Source organism: Nerophis ophidion, linkage group LG05 (genome assembly GCF_033978795.1).
Source record: "Nerophis ophidion isolate RoL-2023_Sa linkage group LG05, RoL_Noph_v1.0, whole genome shotgun sequence".
Taxonomy (NCBI): Eukaryota; Metazoa; Chordata; class Actinopteri; order Syngnathiformes; family Syngnathidae; genus Nerophis; species Nerophis ophidion.
Window position 1 is genome coordinate 10,242,678 of NC_084615.1, and position 20,198 is coordinate 10,262,875.

Below are 20,198 nucleotides of genomic sequence, written 5' to 3' on the forward strand. Positions count from 1 at the left end.
CCACCCCCATGCTTCACAGTAGGTATGGTGTTCTTGGGATGCAACTCAGTATTCTTCTTCCTCCAAACACGACAAGTTGCGTTTATACCAAAAAGTTCTATCTTGGTTTCATCTGACCACAAGACATTCTCCCAATCCTCTGCTGTATCATCCATGTATCCATTTTGGTATAAACTCAACTCGTCGTGTTTGGAGGAAGAAGAATACTGGGTTGCATCCCAAGAACACCACACCTACTGTGAAGCATGGGGGTGGAAACATCATGCTTTGGGGCTGTTTTTCTGCTAAGGGGACAGGACGATTGATCCGTGTTAAGGAAAGAATGAACGGGGCCATGTATCGTGAGATTTTGAGCCAAAACCTCCTTCCATCAGTGAGAGCTTTGAATGGTTGACCGAATACTTATTTTCCACCATAATTTACAAATAAATTCTTTAAAATTCCTACAATGTGAATTCCTGGATTTTTTTTTCACATTCTGTCTCTCACAGTTGAAGTGTACCTATGATGAAAATTACAGACCTCTGTCATCATTATAAGTGGGAGAACTTGCACAATCGCTGGCTGACTAAATACTTCTTTGCCCCACTGTATATAGTGCTTTTTCTCTAGTGACTCAAAGCACCTTACATGGTGGAACCCAATATCTAAGTTACATTTAAACCAGTGTGGGTGGCACTGTGAGCAGGTGGGTAAAAAGGGTCTTGCTCAAGGACACAAAGGCAGTGATTAGGATGGCATAAGCGGGGATCGAACCTGGAACCCTCAAGTTGCTGGCATGGCCACTTTACCAACAAAGCTATACCGCCCCAAAATACAGCACTATGTCATCAGTTTCTGATTTATTAAATTGTATAACAGTGCAAAATATTGCTCATTTGTAGTGGTCTTTCTTGAACTATTTGGAAAAAAAGATATAAAAATTATTAAAAACTTATTGAAATATAAACAAGTGAATCAATTATAAATAAAGATTTCTACACATTGAAGTAATCATCAACTTATAGGGCCCTCTTTAGGGATTGAACACTGAATATTGCATTGTTCCATTTCTTTTCACAGTTTATGAACTTACATTTATATTTTGTTAAAGTATTATTCAATAAATATGATTATAAAGGATTTTTGAATTGCTGCTATTTTTAGAATATTTTAAAAAAATCTCACGTACCCCTTGGCATACCTTCAAGTACACCCAGGGGTACTAGTACCCCCATTTGAGAACAACTCCCATAGTAAAATCACAGCACCCTCTGGCGGTACAATATCAAATACAAACTCGTCACCACTTAAAATACCTTAGTAAAACATATTTTTATTTGTATAAAAGTAGATTCTGCAAGACGTGCAGCTGACCAACAACAGCAAACTAATATTTTAAATGATTTTCATTATAAAACTGCTTGTCAGTGTTGTGTTTTTGTCCACGAGTCCATATTTCAAGGTGGCAAGAAGCACAGCGGTTTACACCACAATATTAAAAGTTATTACAAAACACTTTCTCACCCTGAATGGGACTTCCAAATCCTGGGGTGCAACAACATGACATTTGTAAACATCACGTGTATAAAAGCGGTTAAAACTGAACAATACGTGCCTAAAGTAAATATTCATATTTTTTCTCTCAATAAAATGGTGGTGTTTAATCTTCCAGATAGTCAGTACTATCCCACATCTGGGGTACTTAGCTTGTTCCATTAAAAATAAAAACGACACGTGACTTGACTTTGTTTGGGAGATGTGTCAGGTTGGCTCCTGGGGTTTGTCATGTGACCATGTGGGTGTTGCAGGGAACTTTTCTGAATCCTGATTCCTTTTCCCTGCAGACACAAACGATGACAAAACATCACACTAAAACATTATAAGCACTTCATCTAAAAACCCCGTTTCCATATGAGTTGGGAAAGTAAGATGTAAATATAAACGGAATACAATGATTTGCAAATCCTTTTCAACCCATATTCAGTTGAATATGCTACAAAGACAACATATTTGATGTTCAAACTGATAAACATTTTTTTGTAGTTGCAAATAATCATTAACTTTAGAATTTGATGACAGCAACACGTGACAAAGAAGTTGGGAAAGGTGGCAATAAATACTGATAAAGTTGAGGAATGCTCATCAAACACTTATTGGGAACATCCCACAGGTGTGCAGGCTAATTGGGAACAGGTGGGTGCCATGATTGGCTATAAAAACAGCTTCCCAAAAAATACTCAGTCTTTCACAAGAAAGGATGGGGCGAGGTACACCCCTTTGTCCACATCTGCGTGAGCAAATAGTCAAACAGTTTAAGAACAACGTTTCTCAAAGTGCAATTGCAAGAAATTTAGGGATTTCAACATCTACGGTCCATAATATCATCAAAAGGTTCAGAGAATCTGGAGAAATCACCCCACGTAAGCGGCATGGCCGGAAACCAACATTGAATGACCGTTACCTTCGATCCCTCAGACGGCACTGTATCAAAAACCGACATCAATCTCTAAAGGATATCACCACATGGAATAGGAAAACTTCAGAAATCCACTGTCACTAAATACAGTTCGTCGCTATATCTGTAAGTGCAAGTTAAAGCTCTACAAAGCAAAGCGATAGCCACTTATCAACAACATCCAGAAACGCCGCCAGCTTCTCTGGGACCGAGATCATCTAAGATGGACTGATGCAAAGTGGAAAAGTGATCTGTGGTCTGACGAGTCCACATTTCAAATTGTTTTTGGAAATATTCGACATCGTGTCATCCGAACCAAAGGGGACACGAACCATCCAGACTGTTATCGACGCAAAGTTGAAAAGCCAGCATCTGTGATGGTATGGGGGTGCATTAGTGCCCAAGGCATGGGTAACTTACACATCTGTGAAGGCACCATTAATGTTGAAAGGTACATACAGGTTTTGGAACAACATATGCTGCCATCCAAGCACCGTCCTTTTCATGGACGCCCCTGCTTATTTCAGCCAGACAATGCCAAGCCACATTCAGCACGTGTTACAACAGCGTGGCTTCGTGAAAAAAGAGTGCGGGTACTTTCCTGGCCCGCTTGCAGTCAAGACCTGTCTCCCGTTGAAAATGTGTGGCGCACTATGAAGCGTAAAATACGACAGCGGAGACCCCGGACTGTTGAACGACTGAAGCTCTACATAAAACAAGAATGGGAAAGAATTCTACTTTCAAAGATTAAACAATTAGTTTCCTTTGTTCCCAAATGTTTATTGAGTGTTGTTAAAAGAAAAGGTGATGTAACACAATGGTGAACATGCCCTTTCCCAACTACTTTGGCACGTGTTGCAGCCATTAAATTCTAAGTTAATTATTATTTGCAAAATATAAAAAAAAAAAGTTTGAGTTTGAACATCAAATATATTGTCTTTGAAGTGCATTCAACTGAATACGGGTTGAAAAGGATTTGCAAATCAATGTATTCTGTTTATATTTGCATCTAACACAATTTCCTAACTCATATGGAAGCGGGGTTTGTATTGAACTTAAGACTTACTTTGCTTTTTCACACAGACGGATGTTGTAGTGTGTCCAGGGTCAGCAGAGGCTGTGTATCAATAAACCAGAGTTTTTTCTTCTTCTTCTTGACTTCTGTGTTTGGCTCTCCTGTTTCTTCTCTGCTTTTGTTCTCGTTTTCATTTTCATCCACTGGATCCTCATCAGGAAAAGATTTGTCTTTTTTCTTCTCCGTTTGGTTCTCTGTCTGCTGAGGATTTTCCTCCACATGATGACTCTTCTTCTTCCTCTTCTTGGATTTATTTCCCCTCACATCAGCACTTGGACTGTCCACAGTCGGAGCCATCTCCTCGCCCCTGCTTGCCTCCTTGTCGTCGTCAGTCCGTTCTGGATTTTCCTGCGCTGAGATTCTCGCATCGTCCGTTTTCCTTCTCTTCTTGTGGGATTTTTTCACTTCAACTGTGAGCTCTTCTGTGTTGGGTTCTGCTGTTTCTTCACTGATTCCAATCGCTTTTTCATTTCTAGCCGATGGATCCTCATCAGAACATGTGTCTTTTCTCCTCTGTGTTTGGTCATCTGTCTGCGGAGTATTTTTTTCCACTCGATGACTCTTGCTCTTCTTCTTCTCCTGTGATTTATTTCCCCTCACATCAGCACTTGAATTGTCCACACTTAAAGCCACCTCCTTGTCGTTGTCGGTCCGCTCTGGAGTTTCCTGCTCACGGGTTCTTTCCTCGTCCGTCCTTTTGTTCTTTTGGGATTTCTTCTTCTTGACTGAAAGCTGAGGAGTACCCTCACCATCACCTATTGCCTCCTTTTTCTTTTTCTTCTTGATTTCTGGGTTGGGCTCTCGTCTTTCTTCAGTGCTTCCGTTCTCTTTTCCAGTCTCAGCCACTGGATCCTCATCAGGAGAAGATTGGTCTTTTTTCTTCTCTGTTTGGTCATCAGTCTGCTCAGAATTTGCCTCCACATGACTCTTATTCTTCTTTGATTTATTTCCCCTCACATCAGCACTTGAACTGTCCACACTTAAAGCCGTCTCCTTGTCGTTGTCAGTCTGCTCTGGAGTTTCCTGCTCACAGGTTCTTTCCTCGTCCGTCCTTTTGTTCTTTTGGGATTTCTTCTTCTTGACTGAAAGCTGAGGAGTCCCCTCACCATCACCTATTGCCTCCTTTTTCTTTTTCTTCTTGATTTCTGGGTCGGGCTCTCCTCTTTCTTCAGTGCTTCCGTTCTCTTTTCCAGTCTCAGCCACTGGATCCTCATCAGGAGAAGATTGGTCTTTTTTCTTCTCTGTTTGGTCATCAGTCTGCTCAGAATTTGCCTCCACATGACTCTTATTCTTCTTTGATTTGTTTTCCCTCACATCGGCACTTGAACTGTCCACAATCGGAGCCAGCTCCGCGTTCCTGCTTGCCTCCTTGTCAACGTCAGTCTCATCTGGATTTTCCCGCTCACCGATTTTCAAACCGTCAAGTTTCTTATTCTTCTTCTGGGCTTTCTTCTGCTTGAATTTAATCTCAGAATCTTCCTTGCTATCACCTACCTTCTTTTTCTTCTTCTTCTTCTTGGTTTTTTTGTCTTTTAAAATGGGCTCTAAAATATTGAGTCTGTTATCAGGCTCCTTTCTCTTTTTGTTAGTCTTCATTTCTTTTCTCTTCCCCACTTTGTCTACCAATATCTTTTTATCACAGCTTGCTACGTCCACCACAGGTTTATCCTTGATAGATGAAGCCGCAGCTGTCGCACCTTCTGTTGATATCAGATTTTGTGTCATGCTCAAGGTGTTCTTTTGTAGACTAGACTTAGATTGTTTCTTTGTCACTGCTTTCTCCTCGATCTTCTTTTTAGCAGGCATGTCAGTTTTCGGCTTAGCCCGGGATTTCCTAACTCTCTTTTTCGGTGCAGAAGAGTCCAAAGAGTTGATGGCATCTATCTTGGCTGCATCAACCTCTGCGGAAAAGATAATATATCTTGTGTGAATTCAGGTATCATCATCATCAATTCTTTTTATTCCTTTCATGAAAATGCCTATATACGTTTCTTATACATTTCCATGATCAGAAAGGAGCAGATGGAAGAATACTATTCTCATAAGTATCTGCCCCCTTTTTAAAACAAATTATTTTAGATAACTTTATAAATGTTCCCTCCACCAACACACGAACTCCAACATACATTTTTAGCATTTTCAAAATGACACGTCCAATCAAAATCAAAATTTATCCATCCATCGCGGGGGCAGCAGCCTAAGCCACTTCGTCCAGCTCTTCCCAGGGAATCCCGAGGCGTTCCCAGGACAGCCGGGAGACATAGTCTTCCCAACGTGTCCTGGGTCTTCCCCGTGGCCTCCTACCGGTCGGCAGTGCCAGAAACGCATCCCTAGGGAGGCGTTCGGGTGGCATCCTGACCAGATGCCCGAACCACCTCATCTGGCTCCTCTCGATGTGGAGGAGCAGCGGCTTTACTTTGAGTTCCTCCCGGATGGCAGAGCTTCTCACCCTATCTCTAAGGGAGAGACCCGCCACCCGGCGGAGGAAACTCATTTGGGCCGCTTGTACCCGTGATCTTATCCTTTCGGTCATGACCCAAAGCTCATGACCATAGGTGAGGATGGGAACGTAGATCGACTGCTAAATTGAGAGCTTTGACTTCCAGCTGAGCTCCTTCTTCACCACAACGGATCGGTACAACGTCCGCATTACTGAAGACGCCGCACCGATCCGCTTGTCGATCTCACGATCCACTCTTCCCTCACTTGTGAACAAGATTCCTAGGTACTTGAACTCCTCCACTTGGGGCAGGGTCTCCTCCCCAACCCGGAGATGGCACTCCACCCTTTTCCAGGCGAGAACCATGGACTCGGACTTGGAGGTGCTGATTCTCATCCCAGTCGCTTCACACTCTGCTGCGAACCGATCCAGTGAGAGCTGAAGATACTGGCCGGATGAAGCCATCAGGACCACATCATCTGCAAAAAGCAGAGACCTAATCCTCCGGCCACCAAACCGGATCCCCTCAACACCTTGACTGCGCCGAGAAATTCTGTTCATAAAAGTTATGAACAGAATCGGTGACAAAGGACAGCCTTGGCGGAGTCCAACCCTCACTGGAAACGTGTCCGACTTACTGCCGGCAATACGGACCAACCTATGACACTGATCGTATCGTACAGGGAGTGGACCACCACAATCAGACAGTCCGATACCCCATACTCTCTGAGCACTCCCCACAGGACTTCCCGAGAGACACGGTCCAATGCCTTCTCCAAGTCCACAAAGCACATGTAGACTGGTTGGGCAAACTCCCATGCATCTTAAAAGACCCTGCCGAGCTCCTTAAAATTCAGTTTGATATAATTCCAGCTGTCTCTGTTTGTAAATCTCTTTAAATTCAAAGATATTCTTACAACTTTTCAAAGTCTTTGTTTAGAAAATTCCATGCTTTCACACCAGCAACAGACAAGGACATTTGTTCCAAATGTGTTCGCACTCTTAGATGTTTAAAATCATACGACCTTCTGTGGTTCTCATCTTCGGACGTGAACACAAATAACTTTTGTAAGTCCTTAGGAAGAACTTTATTTGTAGCTTTGAACATCACTAATAAAGTATGCAAATCTACAATATCTTTTAGTTGTAATAATCCTGACCTAATGAAGGTTAGAAAAAACATGGCACTAAATAAGTCTATAAATGTTCTCGTTCATCCAGGTCATTGTCATCTGAAGACATTCAATCCATCGCAACTGGACTGTTTGGTTTGTCTTGGAGTTGCTCATAGACTTAGATCTGACCAATCGGATGAGAGGAGACAGCCCAAACAGTCCATGAAACTAAATGTTTTACAATATAGTAAAATGATAAAGAAAAACAGAAAAGGAGTGGAAGAGAACCTAAATGCCCCCTTTCCTCCCTGGCTGACCTGTAAGGCTCCCACTGTCTCAGGAAAGCACAGAGCAACCTGAAAGACGGAATGGGTCTTTCAGGTTGCTCTGAAAACCTAATTTCTAAAATAAGATTTTTCTTTTTCTTGGACTTTGTCATAAAAAATATTTTTCCAATAATAGAACTTAATGTTCTTGGCCGTATTTATAATAAATAGACAGACTGGCAAACATAAGCCAATAAAAGATCATTTTGACAGTTTTTTGAGTGCATCCGACCCACAAGACAATGCAGAGGGCTTGCACGCACGCACGCACGCACAAGGGGCGGCATAGCTCGGTTGGTAGAGGGGCCACCCCAGCAACTTGAGGGTTCCAGGTTCGACTCCCGCTTATGCTATCCTAGTCACTGCCGTTGTGTCTTTGGGCAAGACACTTTACCCACCTGCTCCCAGTGCCACCCACACTGGTTTAAATGTAACTTAGATATTGGGTTTCACTATGTAAAGCGCTTTGAGTCACTAGAGAAAAAGAGCTATATAAATATAATTAACATCACCGCACGCACTTACGCACACGCACACACACACAAGGGGCGGCATAGCTCGTTTGGTAGAGGGGCCGCCCCAGCAACTTGAGGGTTCCAGGTTCGACTCCCGCTTATGCTATCCTAGTCACTGCCGTTGTGTCTTTGGGCAAGACACTTTACCCACCTGCTCCCAGTGCCACCCACACTGGTTTAAATGTAACTTAGCTATTGGGTTTCACTATGTAAAGCGCTTTGAGTCACTAGAGAAAAAGAGCTATATAAATATAATTAACATCACCGCACGCACTTACGCACACACACACACACACACACACACACACACAAGGGGTGGCATAGCTCGGTTGGTAGAGGGGCCGGCCCAGCAACTTGAGGGTTCCAGGGTCGATTCCCGATTACGCTATCCTAGTCACTGCCGTTGTGTCCTTGGGCAAGACACTTTACCCACCTGCTCCCAGTGCCACCCACACTGGTTTAAATGTAACTTAGATATTGGGTTTCACTATGTAAAGCGCGTTGAGTCACTAGAGAAAAAGAGCTATATAAATATAATTAACATCACCGCGCACACACACACACACACACACACACACACACACACACACACACACACACACACACACACACACACACACACTACCTGTCATCTGTAGAAGCATTTTCTTCCATTTCTCTACGTCCAAACTACTGTCAGAGTCAGAATCATCTTGACAAGCAGTCACCGCCGTTTGTTGCTTCTTTAGCCTCTTCGCTGGTGGGGCATTTTCTGACACCTTTCCATCTTTTTTGCTCCTTTTTGGTGCAACGGGCTGCAAAGACAACAGGTTAGCACTCTGGCTCGCAAATAAGCAAAGCATATTTCAGCGTCATATACAAAACTCACTTTCTGTTTTTGCGATTTCTTTGCAGATTTGTTCTCCTTCTTGGAAGCAACTATATTGCGGGGATGGAAAGAGAAGATGAATATGTCAGAAATGCAACAATAAAACACTGTTTTCTTATTAATCTACAGTCACCCTGATGTATTTGTGGTATTTTGAATGTAATACATTCACCTTTAGCTGAAACTGCAGTTGATGCACCTCCATTAGACCTGGAGTGTCTGTTCTTTGAGTGCCTGCAAAAAATTGGAATTTAATAAATAATTCACTAAAACGGTATTAAACTTTCTTTTTAATAACATGATCACTGAAATGATGCCAAATTGAACAAAACTTGGCAATACATTTTATTCCTTGATGAATAAATAACTAATATGCTACTGTAGGGCTGGGCGGTATTGGCTTTTATTAATATCACAATATTTTTATGCCATATTAGATGGATGGATAAATAGATAGTACTTTATTTATTCCGTCAGGAGAGTTCCTTCAGGAAAATTACAATTTTCAGCACAATCCCATTCAAGATCAGACAAACATTACAGGGAGACAGAACAGGATCGCTGACGGGTCTGCCGGCTTCCAGCGCCCCTTACAAAAAAGATGACATACAGGTAAACAAGGGGCTGTGGGGAGAAAAAAATAGAAGATTAAAATAAAATTAAAAAATCGGTCTTAGCCTAGGCCCTGGAGTGGGGGTGCAGACTGAGGCCAAGGGGGAAAAAAAAAAAAAACAACTCATAGCCATAGTACACATCCCTCTTCTGCGATATATATTACCTTGAATGAACACTTGATGCATATAATCACAACAGTATGATGATTCTATGTGTCTACATTAAACAATTCTTCTTCATACTGCATTAATATATGCTACTTTTAAACTTTCATGCAGAGAGGGAAATCACAACTAAGTCAATTGACCAAAACTGTATTTATTAAATTCTCTTCATTCTCTCACGGGTGACTTTTTAAATGAAAGAACAAATTAATAGTGTTGCTACCTTTTTGTAGTAACACTTCTGCTGCATACTTTGCATATTGCTGTTGTCTGCTGAATATATTCCCACTTGGAGCCAAACCACCACCAGATGATGGATCCCCTGCTCTTTATTTTGGGCATCTATTGTTCTTCCTCCATTTGTGATCAATTTCACACCTTCTCTCTCTTGTATTGTCACAAGCTCCGCTCCGCTCTGCTTGCACGATCGGCCTCAGCTAACGTTAGCCATGCTGCTACCTCTCTGCTTGGCGAGAGCGTATGAAGCTACAGGCGTGACAATATGTGACGTATGTAAGAAGGCGGGTGTGGCAGGGGCGTGGTCCACGCGTTCCCTGCGGGCGGGGTGTGTGCGGCGATCGGCCATAAAGCAGCGGACAGGTGAGTAGATGAGCTCAGCTGGAACGAGTTATCTAATCACCTGTTCCTTTATTAGTGGCGCGGGAAACCTTGAGGGAGAGAGAGGACACAGGCGGAGCGGAGGACGATCGACTGAAAAGCCGAAGTGAAGAAATAACTAAAAGAACATTGTGGATTGCAAGTACGGGCTGAAAAGCCAAAACTGACATTTGTGTGAACAAACAGTAATTAAAAAGTGTAAACCTGCTCGAGTAGATAGATAGATAGATAGTACTTTATTGATTCCTTCAGGAGAGTTCCTTCAGGAAAATTAAAATTCCAGCAGCAGTGTACAGAGTTGAGATCAATTTTTAAAAAAGTAAAAACTAAATAATGGGGGTTTAAAAGGAAACAAAATAGAGAAATATTACAAAAAGAATAAAAACAATGGGAATAACAATATAACAGTAAAATAAGAATATAACAAGACAATGTAGGCAGTAGTGACCATGTTATGAAACCGTATTGCACTGTTATTGTTTTGAATCCCCTGTCATCCTAGTACCCCCCGCCCCCCGTCCCAGAGAGGAGTTGTACAGTCTAATGGCGTGTGGGACAAAGGAGTTCTTGAGTCTATTAGTCCTGCACTTGGGATGAAGCAGTCTAGCACTGAACAGGCTCCTCTGGCTACTGATAACGCTATGCAGAGGGTGACTGGCATCATCCAGGATGCTCACTAGTTTGTCCACAGTCCTCTTCTCTGCCACCGTCACCAGTGAGTCCAGTTTCATTCCCATTGTAGAACCGGCCCGCCTGATCAGTTTCTCAAGTCCGGAGCTGTCCTTCTTAGATGTACTGCCCCCCCCAGCACACTACCATGTAGAACAGAACACTGGCAACCACAGACTGGTAGTACATCCACAGGAGTTTTCTACAAATGTTGAAGGAGTGCAGTCTCCTGAGGAAGTACAGCCTGCTCTGTCCTTTCTTGTACTGGTGGTCCGTGTTAACAGTCCAGTCCAGCTTATTGTCCACCCAAACCCCGAGGTACTTGAATGAGTCCACGGTCTGTACCTCAACTCCCTCGATCACAATAGGTTGTGACCGTGGACTCGACCTCCCAAAGTCAATGACCAGCTCCTTGGTCTTTGACGGATTGAGCTGCAAGACGTTCGTGTGGCACCAGACAACAAAGTCCTCCTCTCTGCCGTCCCTGATGCACCCGACGATGGCTGTGTCATCCGCCTACTTCTGGATGTGACACAGCTCTGAGTTGTAGCAGAAGTCAGCGGTGTACAGGGTGAAGAGAAGAGGGGCCAGCAGAGTGTGCTGCTCCTTCCCTGTGCTCCCAGAAGAACAAGCAGGATCTTGCTACAGTCTCCACCGCCAGCTTTACTGCTGCCTTCACGTCAGGCGGGCTGTGGTACCGTACCCACGCAGATGCTCTCGCCGGGATGCCGTCAACGAACTGCTCCAGGACGATCGCCTCCAGCATCTCCTGGTCCTGCCCGTTGGGCTGAAGCCATCTGATCGCTGCATCCCTTAGTCGATGAGAGAACACGAACGGCCGGCCCCTCCGGCTCAAATTTCATGGCCCGGAATTGTCGGCGGTGGTCTTCGGGGCTGCTGCCTACTCGGTCCAGGATGGCGTGCCTTTGGTTGATGTAGTGCGCCCGGGCCGACGCTGGGAGACTCAACGCCGCCCCATTTTCCTCCAGCCACTTGCTCGAGGTCGCCGTGGCCTCGAAGACTTCCAAAAGAGTTTGTGGGTCCTCCCCCTCCACCATGCGCTTCATGGCAGATGACCCACCCGCTGTCTCCGCTCGGCCCATCAATGCCTGCAGCACTTTGGGTTGTTGTCGGCTCGCCCCAGACACTTCCGACAGGACTTGGCCCAGCGCTTCCAGGGGGGTTGGTTCCGACATCTTCGTAGCAAGATCCTGCTTGTTCTTCTGGGAGCACAGGGAAGGAGCAGCACACTCGAGCAGGTTTACACTTTGTAATTACTGTTTATTCACACAAATGGGCTTCACGGTGGCAGAGGGGTTAGTGCGTCTGCCTCACAATACGAAGGTCCTGCAGTCCTGGGATCAAATCCAGGCTCCGGATCTTTCTGTGTGGCGTTTGCATGTCCTCCCCGTGAATGCGTGGGTTCCCTCCGGGTACTCCGGCTTCCTCCCACTTCCAAAGACATGCACCTGGGGATAGGTTGATTGGCAACACTAAATTGGCCCTAGTGTGTGAATGTGAGTGTGAATGTTGTCTGTCTGTGTTGGCCCTGCGATGAGGTGGCGACTTGTCCAGGGTGTACCCCGCCTTCCGCCCGATTGTAGCTGAGATAGGCGCCAGCGCCCCCCGCGACCCCAAAAGGGAATAAGCGGTAGGAAATGGATGGATGGATGTTCACACAAATGTCAGTTTTGGCTTTTCAGCCCGCACTTGCAATCCACAATGTTCTTTTAGTTATTTCTTCACTTCGGCTTTTCAGTCGATCGTCCTCTGCTCCGCCTGTGTCCTCTCTCCCTCAAGGTTTCCCGCGCCGCTAATAAAGGAAACAGGTGATTAGATAACTCGTTCCAGCTGAGCTCATCTACTCACCTGTCAGCGGCTTCATGGCCGATCGCTGCACACACCCCGCCCGCAAGGAACGCGTGGACCACGCCCCTGCCACAGCGGGCTTGTTTTACGTCTCTGTGAGAAGGAGGGATGAGGAGTGAGAAACGGCAGTAATGTAATGCTCGCAGCTAAAAGCAACTGTGTGAGAACATATAATCGAATATTACGATATAGTCATTTTCTATATCGCACAGAGACAAACCTGCGATATATCGTTTATATCGATATATTGCCCAGCCCTATGCTCCTGCTTAATCTACAGCAGGTATTTATTTTTTCGTGTGCAAAATTTGTCTCCAGATTGCATCCACTAATGTCTTTACTCTAACACAGTAATTATTTTGTATTGATTGAAAACAATACATTCCTATTTTCTGCTCCGATTAATTTGACATTCTATTGATGAGCTTCAAGAGGTAGTCATCTGAAAGGCCTGTACTGTACTTGAAATTTAGGAATATAAATTGATCGATCCATTGTTCCACCCCTACTATATATCCTTTACGTTACACCCCTAATATATACATATCTTCATTTAGCAACCATTTTGACCAGTCACGGGGAGAACATGCAAGCTCCACACAGAAAGCCGAGGCCGGGGTTGAACTCAGGACTACGCAGGACCTTCGTATTGTGAGGCACATGCACTAACCCGTTACACCGTGCTGCCCATCTAAAATGTAAATAGTCATGAAAATAAAGAAAACGAGAAGGTGTGTCCAAACTTTTGGTCCGTACTGTATGGTGAATTAGGGGTGGGCGATATATCGATATACTCGATATATCGCGGGTTAGTCTCTGTGCGATATAGAAAATGACTATATCGTGAAACGGAAATGCTGATTATCGGTCCTGCTAGACACCGAACTCTATTTAATAATACAACTCTAACATTTGACAACCAAATAATTAAACAAGGCGACACGGTAAAGAATCTGGGTATTATCTTCGACCCAACTCTCTCCTTTGAGGCACACATTAAAAGCGTTACTAAAACGGCCTTCTTTCATCTCCGTAATATCGCTAAAATTCGCTCCATTCTGTCCACTAAAGACGCTGAGATCATTATCCATGCGTTTGTTACGTCTCGTCTCGACTACTGTAACGTATTATTTTGAGGTCTCCCCATGTCTAGCATTAAAAGATTACAGTTGGTACAAAATGCGGCTGCTAGACTTTTGACAAGAACAAGAAAGTTTGATCACATTACGCCTGTACTGGCTCACCTGCACTGGCTTCCTGTGCACTTAAGATGTGACTTTAAGGTTTTACTACTTACGTATAAAATACTACACGGTCTAGCTCCATCCTATCTTGCCGATTGTATTGTACCATATGTCCCGGCAAGAAATCTGCGTTCAAAGGACTCCGGCTTATTAGTGATTCCCAAAGCCCAAAAAAAGTCTGCGGGCTATAGAGCGTTTTCCGTTCGGGCTCCAGTACTCTGGAATGCCCTCCCGGTAACAGTTCGAGATGCCACCTCAGTAGAAGCATTTAAGTCTCACCTTAAAACTCATTTGTATACTCTAGCCTTTAAATAGACTCCCTTTTTAGACCAGTTGATCTGCCGTTTCTTTTCTTTTCCTTCTATGTCCCACCCTTGTGGAGGGGGTCCGGTCTGATCCGGTGGCCATGTACTGCTTGCCTGTGTATCGGCTGGGGACATCTCTGCGCTGCTGATCCGCCTCCGCTTGTGATGGTTTCCTGCTGGCTCCGCTGTGAACAGGACTCTCGCTGCTGTGTTGGATCCGCTTTGGACTGGACTCTTGCGACTGTGTTGGATCCATTGTGGATTGAACTTTCACAGTATTATGTTAGACACACTCGACATCCATTGCTTTCCTCCTCTCTAAGGTTCTCATAGTCATCATTGTCACCGACGTCCCACTGGGTCATTATTGTCACCGATGTCCCACTGGGTGTGAGTTTTCCTTGCCCTTATGTGGGCCTACCGAGGATGTCGTGGTGGTTTGTGCAGCCCTTTGAGACACTAGTGATTTAGGGCTATATAAGTAAACATTGATTGATTGATATTCGAGTATACATTCTCACGCAGTTGCATTTAGCTGCGGGCATTATACTCAAGGCTCTTCTCACTCTTTGTTGTCCCTCTTTCTCACAGAGACGTAAAACAAGTGCACCTTCTTACATACGTCACACACGTATACGCCCTCGCGGAGCTGAGAGGTAGCAGCATGGGTAACGTTAACTGTGGTGCGAGTGGTAATACGAGAGAGAGGAGGTGCGAATCTGGTTAAAATGAAGGAAGAATTAATTCCCAAGAAAAACAACAGGGGGTCTATCGTCTGGCGGTGGTTTGGCTTCAAGTGGGAATATGTCGAACAGACAACCGTAATTTGTCAAGTGTGGGGCAAAAGCATTGCTAACAAAAGTAGCATTACTGCTAATATGTAGCATCATTCGAAAAGTCACCTGCTAGAGAATGAAGAGTACTTACCCTGCATATCAACATCTCCGTTCGGTGCCACACCAATAAAATGCAATGGCAACCATTTCCACATCAACACCGTATGAAAAAAATAGTCAACAACAGTAGGAGATAACATCCGCAGTAACCTACCACAAAGCAATTTGATTTTCTATTATGCGGCTCGTTTTTATTTGAGTTATTGAAATATCTTGTGTGACATCATGCACAAAAGTGCAATTTGTTTTAAACTATTGTAGTGGCGTTCTGTACAAAAAGTGCACTTTAATTTAGTGTTGTTTTGATAAGTCATCTTAGTGACATCATGCACAAAAGTGCACTCATAGCTTGTTTTAAAATGTCTCTGACAATCTTGCACTTTCTGTTTGGAAATGACATAAATGTTTGTGCCGATGCTTAGTAAATGTTTAATAAATACAGTTTTGGTCAATTGACTTAGTTGTGATTTCCCTCTCTGCATGGAAGTTTAAAATGAGCATAAATTAATGCAGTATGAACAACAATGTTTAATGTAGACACATAGAATCATCATACTGCTGTGATTATATGCATCAAGTGTTCATTCAAGGCTAAGGCAAAATATGGAGATACACCGTATTTCCTTGAATTGCCGCAGGGCATATAGTATGCGCCTGCCTTGAATTACTGCCGGGTCAAACTCGCTTCGCAAAATAATTAGCGCATGCTTAGTATTACTGCCTGGTCAAACTCCTGACGTCACGAGTGACACTTCCCCTGTCGTCATTTTCAAAATGGAGGAGGCTGATTTCAATACCTGTAATTTTAAATCATATAAAAGGAATAAGATTGAGAGTTATTCAGTAAGATTTAAGGTTCAAGCTTACTTAAGCACACTAAAATTTTTACTGCATGCCTTTGGTAAGTGCCGGAGTGAGAATAGGTTTTAAAATAATTAGCACATGCTTACTTTTACCGCATGCCTTTGGTAAGAGCAGGAGTGAGAAGGGGTTTTAAATTAATTAGCGCCCCAGCGGCAATTCAAGGAAATACGGTATATCGTGAGATGGCCTAAAAATATGGAGATATTAAAAAAAAGGCCATATCGCCCAGCCCTATGTTGAATTGTGGTGTTCTTCAATGTAACCAGTTTAGCACGTCTGAAACAAATAAACCATAACAAAGTAGATACTCACTTTAACCAGGAACTGTATATTTCTTGTAAGGATGCAGATAACGTCGAATCTCCTTCCACATAACACTGTAAAACAGTTACAGCGTTTTTAAGACAGTTTGAGACACAACTACCTTTTAGGGGTGTGGGAAAAAATCGATTCGAATACAAATCGAATCGAATACGTTGTGCGATTCAGAATCGATTCTCATTTTATCCGTCCATCCATTTCCTACCGCTTCTTCCCTTTTGGGGTCGCGGGGGGCGCTGGCGCCTACCTTAGCTACAATCGGGCGGAAGGCGGCGTACACCCTGGACAAGTCGCCATCTCATCACAGGGCCAACACAGATAGACAGACAACATTCACACTAACATTCACACACTAGGGGCAAATTTAGTGTTGCCAATCAACCTATCCCCAGGTGCATGTGTTTTTATTTTTATATTTTTGTATTCATTTTTTTTATCAATCCAACAAACCACTACACAGCAATACCGTAACAATGCAATCCAATTCCAAAACCAAACCTGACCCAGCAACACTCAGAACTGCAATAAACAGAGCAATTGAGAGGAGACAAGAACACGAGACAGAACAAACCAAAAGTAGTGAAACAAAAATGAATATTATCAACAACAGTATCAATATTAGTTATAATTTCAGCATAGCAGTGATTAAAAATCCCTCATTGACATTATCATTAGGCATTTATAAAAATAAAAAAAAGAACAATAGTGTCACAGTGGCTTACACTTGCATGGCATCTCATAAGCTTGACAACACACTGTGTCCAATGTTTTCACAAAGATAAAATGAGTCATTTTTTTGGTTCGTTTAATAGTTAAAACAAATTTACATTATTGCAATCAGTTGATAAAATATTGTCCTTTACAATTATAAAAGCTTTTTAAAAAAAATATATACTATCCTGCTAGCATGTCAGAAGACTGGGGTAGATCCTGCTGAAATCCTATGTATTGAATGAATACAGAATCGTTTAGAATCGGTAAAATATCGTTTTTGAATCGAGAATCGAAATCGATATATTATCGAATCGTGACCCCAAGAATTGATACTGAATCGAATCGTGGGACACCCAAAGATTCACAGCCCTACTAACTTTGCGTCAATTGGTGTGATTAGTAGTAGTATACTGTAGTGCAGGCCTGGGTAATTATTTTACTCGGGGGGGCCAGATTTGAATAAAAAAGTGGGTTTGTAATTACACGTGTAAAAAATAGTCATATAGGTAAACAAAGTACACACAGCTGCCCTGCATTAAAACTGTTGTATATCAATACAAGTACTGTATTGTACAAGGCATTCTCGTTATCACCACACCTAAGTAAGCGTCAATATATACCTTGATGGTGCAGAAAAAAGACCAGGTATTTTTTTAACCGATTTCCGAACTCTAAATGGGTGAATTTTGGCGAATTAAACGCCTTTCTGTTGATCGCGCTGGAGGCGATGACGTCAGAATGTGACGTCGCCAAGGTAACACACCCACCATTTTCATTTTCAACACATTACAAACACCGGGTCTCGGCTCTGTTATTTTCCGTTTTTTGGACTATTTTTTGGAACCTTGGAGACATCATGCCTCGACGGTGTGTTGTCAGAGGGTGTAACAACACTAACAGGGAGGGATTCAAGTTGCACCACTGGCCCGAAGATGCCAAAGTGTCTGCCGCCAGACCCCCATTGAATGTGCCAGAGTGTCTCCACATTTTACCGGCGATGCTAAGGCAGACATGGCACAGAGATGTATGGATAACCTGCAGATGCATTTGCAACCATAGTCAACGAAATCACAAAGGTGAGTTTTGTTGATGTTGACTGCCAGCTAATAGATGCTAACATGCTTCGCTAATCGATGCTAACATGCTATTTACCGGCGGTGCTAAAGCAGACATGGCACAGAGATGTATGGATAACCTGTAGATGCATTTGCAACTATATTACGTTTCCTTCCACTCACATTTAATGCGAAAAAAACACTTACCAATCAACAGATTTAAGTTGCTCCAGTGTCAAAAGATGCGAAAGTCCTGATCGTTTGGTCCGCACATTTTACCGGTGATGCTAACGCAGCTATTCGGCCATGCTATGGCTATGAATAGCGTCAGTAGCTATTCGCTCAATAGCTTCGGTTTCTTCTTCAATATTTTCATACTCCAACCATCTGTTTCAATACATGCGTAATCTGTTGAATCGCTTAAGTCGCTGAAATCCGAGTTTGAATCCGAGCTAATGTCACTATATCTTGCTGTGGTATTCCCATTGTTTGTTTACATTGGCAGCACTGTGTGACGTCACAGGGAAATGGCCAGTGTCTTCGCAGAGAACCGAAAACAAGGCACTTTAAAGCTTTATTTAGGGATATTCCGAGACCGGTAAAATTTTGAAAAAAAATTCAAAAAATACAACAAGCCACTGGGAACTGATTTTTATTGTTTTTCACCCTTTTGAAATTGTGATAATGTTCCCCTTTAAAAGTATTATTATTTACCAATTTACCAGTCGATCTACATTCCCATCCTCACCTATGGTCATGAGCTTTGGTTCATGACCATAGGTGAGGATGGGAATGTTCAGGATGCCACCCGAACGCCTCCCTAGGGAGGTGTTTAGGGCGCGTCCAACCGGTGGGAGGCCACGGGGAAGACCCAGGACACGTTGGGAAGACTATGTCTCCCAGCTGGCCTGGGAACGCCTCGGGATCCCCCGGGAAGAGCTGGACGAAGTGGCTGGGGAGAAGGAAGTCTGGGCTTCCCTGCTTAGGCTGCTACCCCCGCGACCCAACGTCGGATAAGTGGAATAAGATGGATGAATATATGGAAGTATTATTATTATTATTATTATTAGTGTGTTTACCTGCGTGTTTTGCCTCAGGAGTTCTGTAGCAGCAGACTGGAAACCATGCTCCTTCAAATGGCGATAAATGAGCGGGATAAGATCTTTGCACGCATTCACAGACATAATCTTCTCACAACAGTAACGTTAATGTTAAACGCACCCTCGCTCTCATTATTACTTTGTTTTGGAAGAAAAAAGGCGCAAAATAAGCCCCCGCTACATTCTAACTTCACACATGTTCGCAGCGTCACCTTTGACAACCGGAAGTACTTACTCTCGGTCCCGCCGTATTGCATCATGGGACGTGTAGTCCTACGTTCACTCACTTGTGTGATACAAACACTGACATGTGGTGTTTTCAGACGATAGTGATTTATGATATGTTATATTATATTGGGATTCGTTATGAGCTATTCCACATATTAGTATGGTCATTACTCATAAAATAACACAACCATGAATTGATTAACAGGGACCCCGACTTGAAGGCCAACTGAAACCCACTACCACCGGCCATTAGGGGTGGGCAATATCGCAAATTTGGGTATCGATACCGGCCAGTATCACCGATACCGATACCGGAAGTGTCGTCATCTGATTGTGGGGGGGGGGACTTCGGGGTATCGATTTCGGGGTATCGATACTTTTGAAAAACAAATTTTGTACTTTTGCCTTTATTGATTGATTAGGATAATAATACAGCACAGGACAACGGTTTAAATAAAATATTTATTACAAAAGTAATATCAATAGCAATAAAGTAATGCAAATAAGGTGCAGACAACTACTGAACCTGGCTTGTCGCCTCAAAACACACAAACACTTAAGGTAAATAACAAAACTCTAGTTATTGAACAAAGTTGTAAACATGAACTCAAAACAAAAGAACTGAGAAATTCAAATAAAAAAGCAATAATATCAATTACAATAAAGTAAGTTGTGCAAATAAGGTGAAAACAAATACTGAATTTGGCTAGTCGCCTCACAACACACAAGAACTTAAGTAAAAAAGAAAACACTAGTTATT

General features: G+C 43.1%; 1 protein-coding gene across 3 annotated transcripts; it reads right to left on the minus strand.

The window, feature by feature from the left end:
- Window positions 1-1,295: 1,295 nt before the first annotated feature.
- LOC133552628 (claspin-like) lies at window positions 1,296-19,439 on the minus strand. 3 transcript variants are annotated; one of them, XM_061899934.1, is made up of 8 exons: window positions 19,190-19,439; window positions 16,333-16,397; window positions 12,712-12,804; window positions 8,949-9,010; window positions 8,777-8,826; window positions 8,534-8,702; window positions 3,504-5,413; window positions 1,296-1,820 (listed from the first exon to the last, which is right to left on the minus strand). In XM_061899934.1, the coding sequence occupies exons 1-7, from the start codon at window positions 19,292-19,294 to the stop codon at window positions 3,513-3,515; spliced, it is 2,445 nt and encodes an 814-aa protein (XP_061755918.1). In that variant the 5' UTR covers window positions 19,295-19,439; the 3' UTR covers window positions 1,296-1,820; window positions 3,504-3,512. The 3 variants fall into 3 exon arrangements, with proteins under 3 accessions (XP_061755918.1, XP_061755919.1, XP_061755920.1); XM_061899935.1 differs by having other exon boundaries at window positions 1,296-1,851; XM_061899936.1 differs by lacking the exon at window positions 12,712-12,804.
- Window positions 19,440-20,198: the final 759 nt, after the last annotated feature.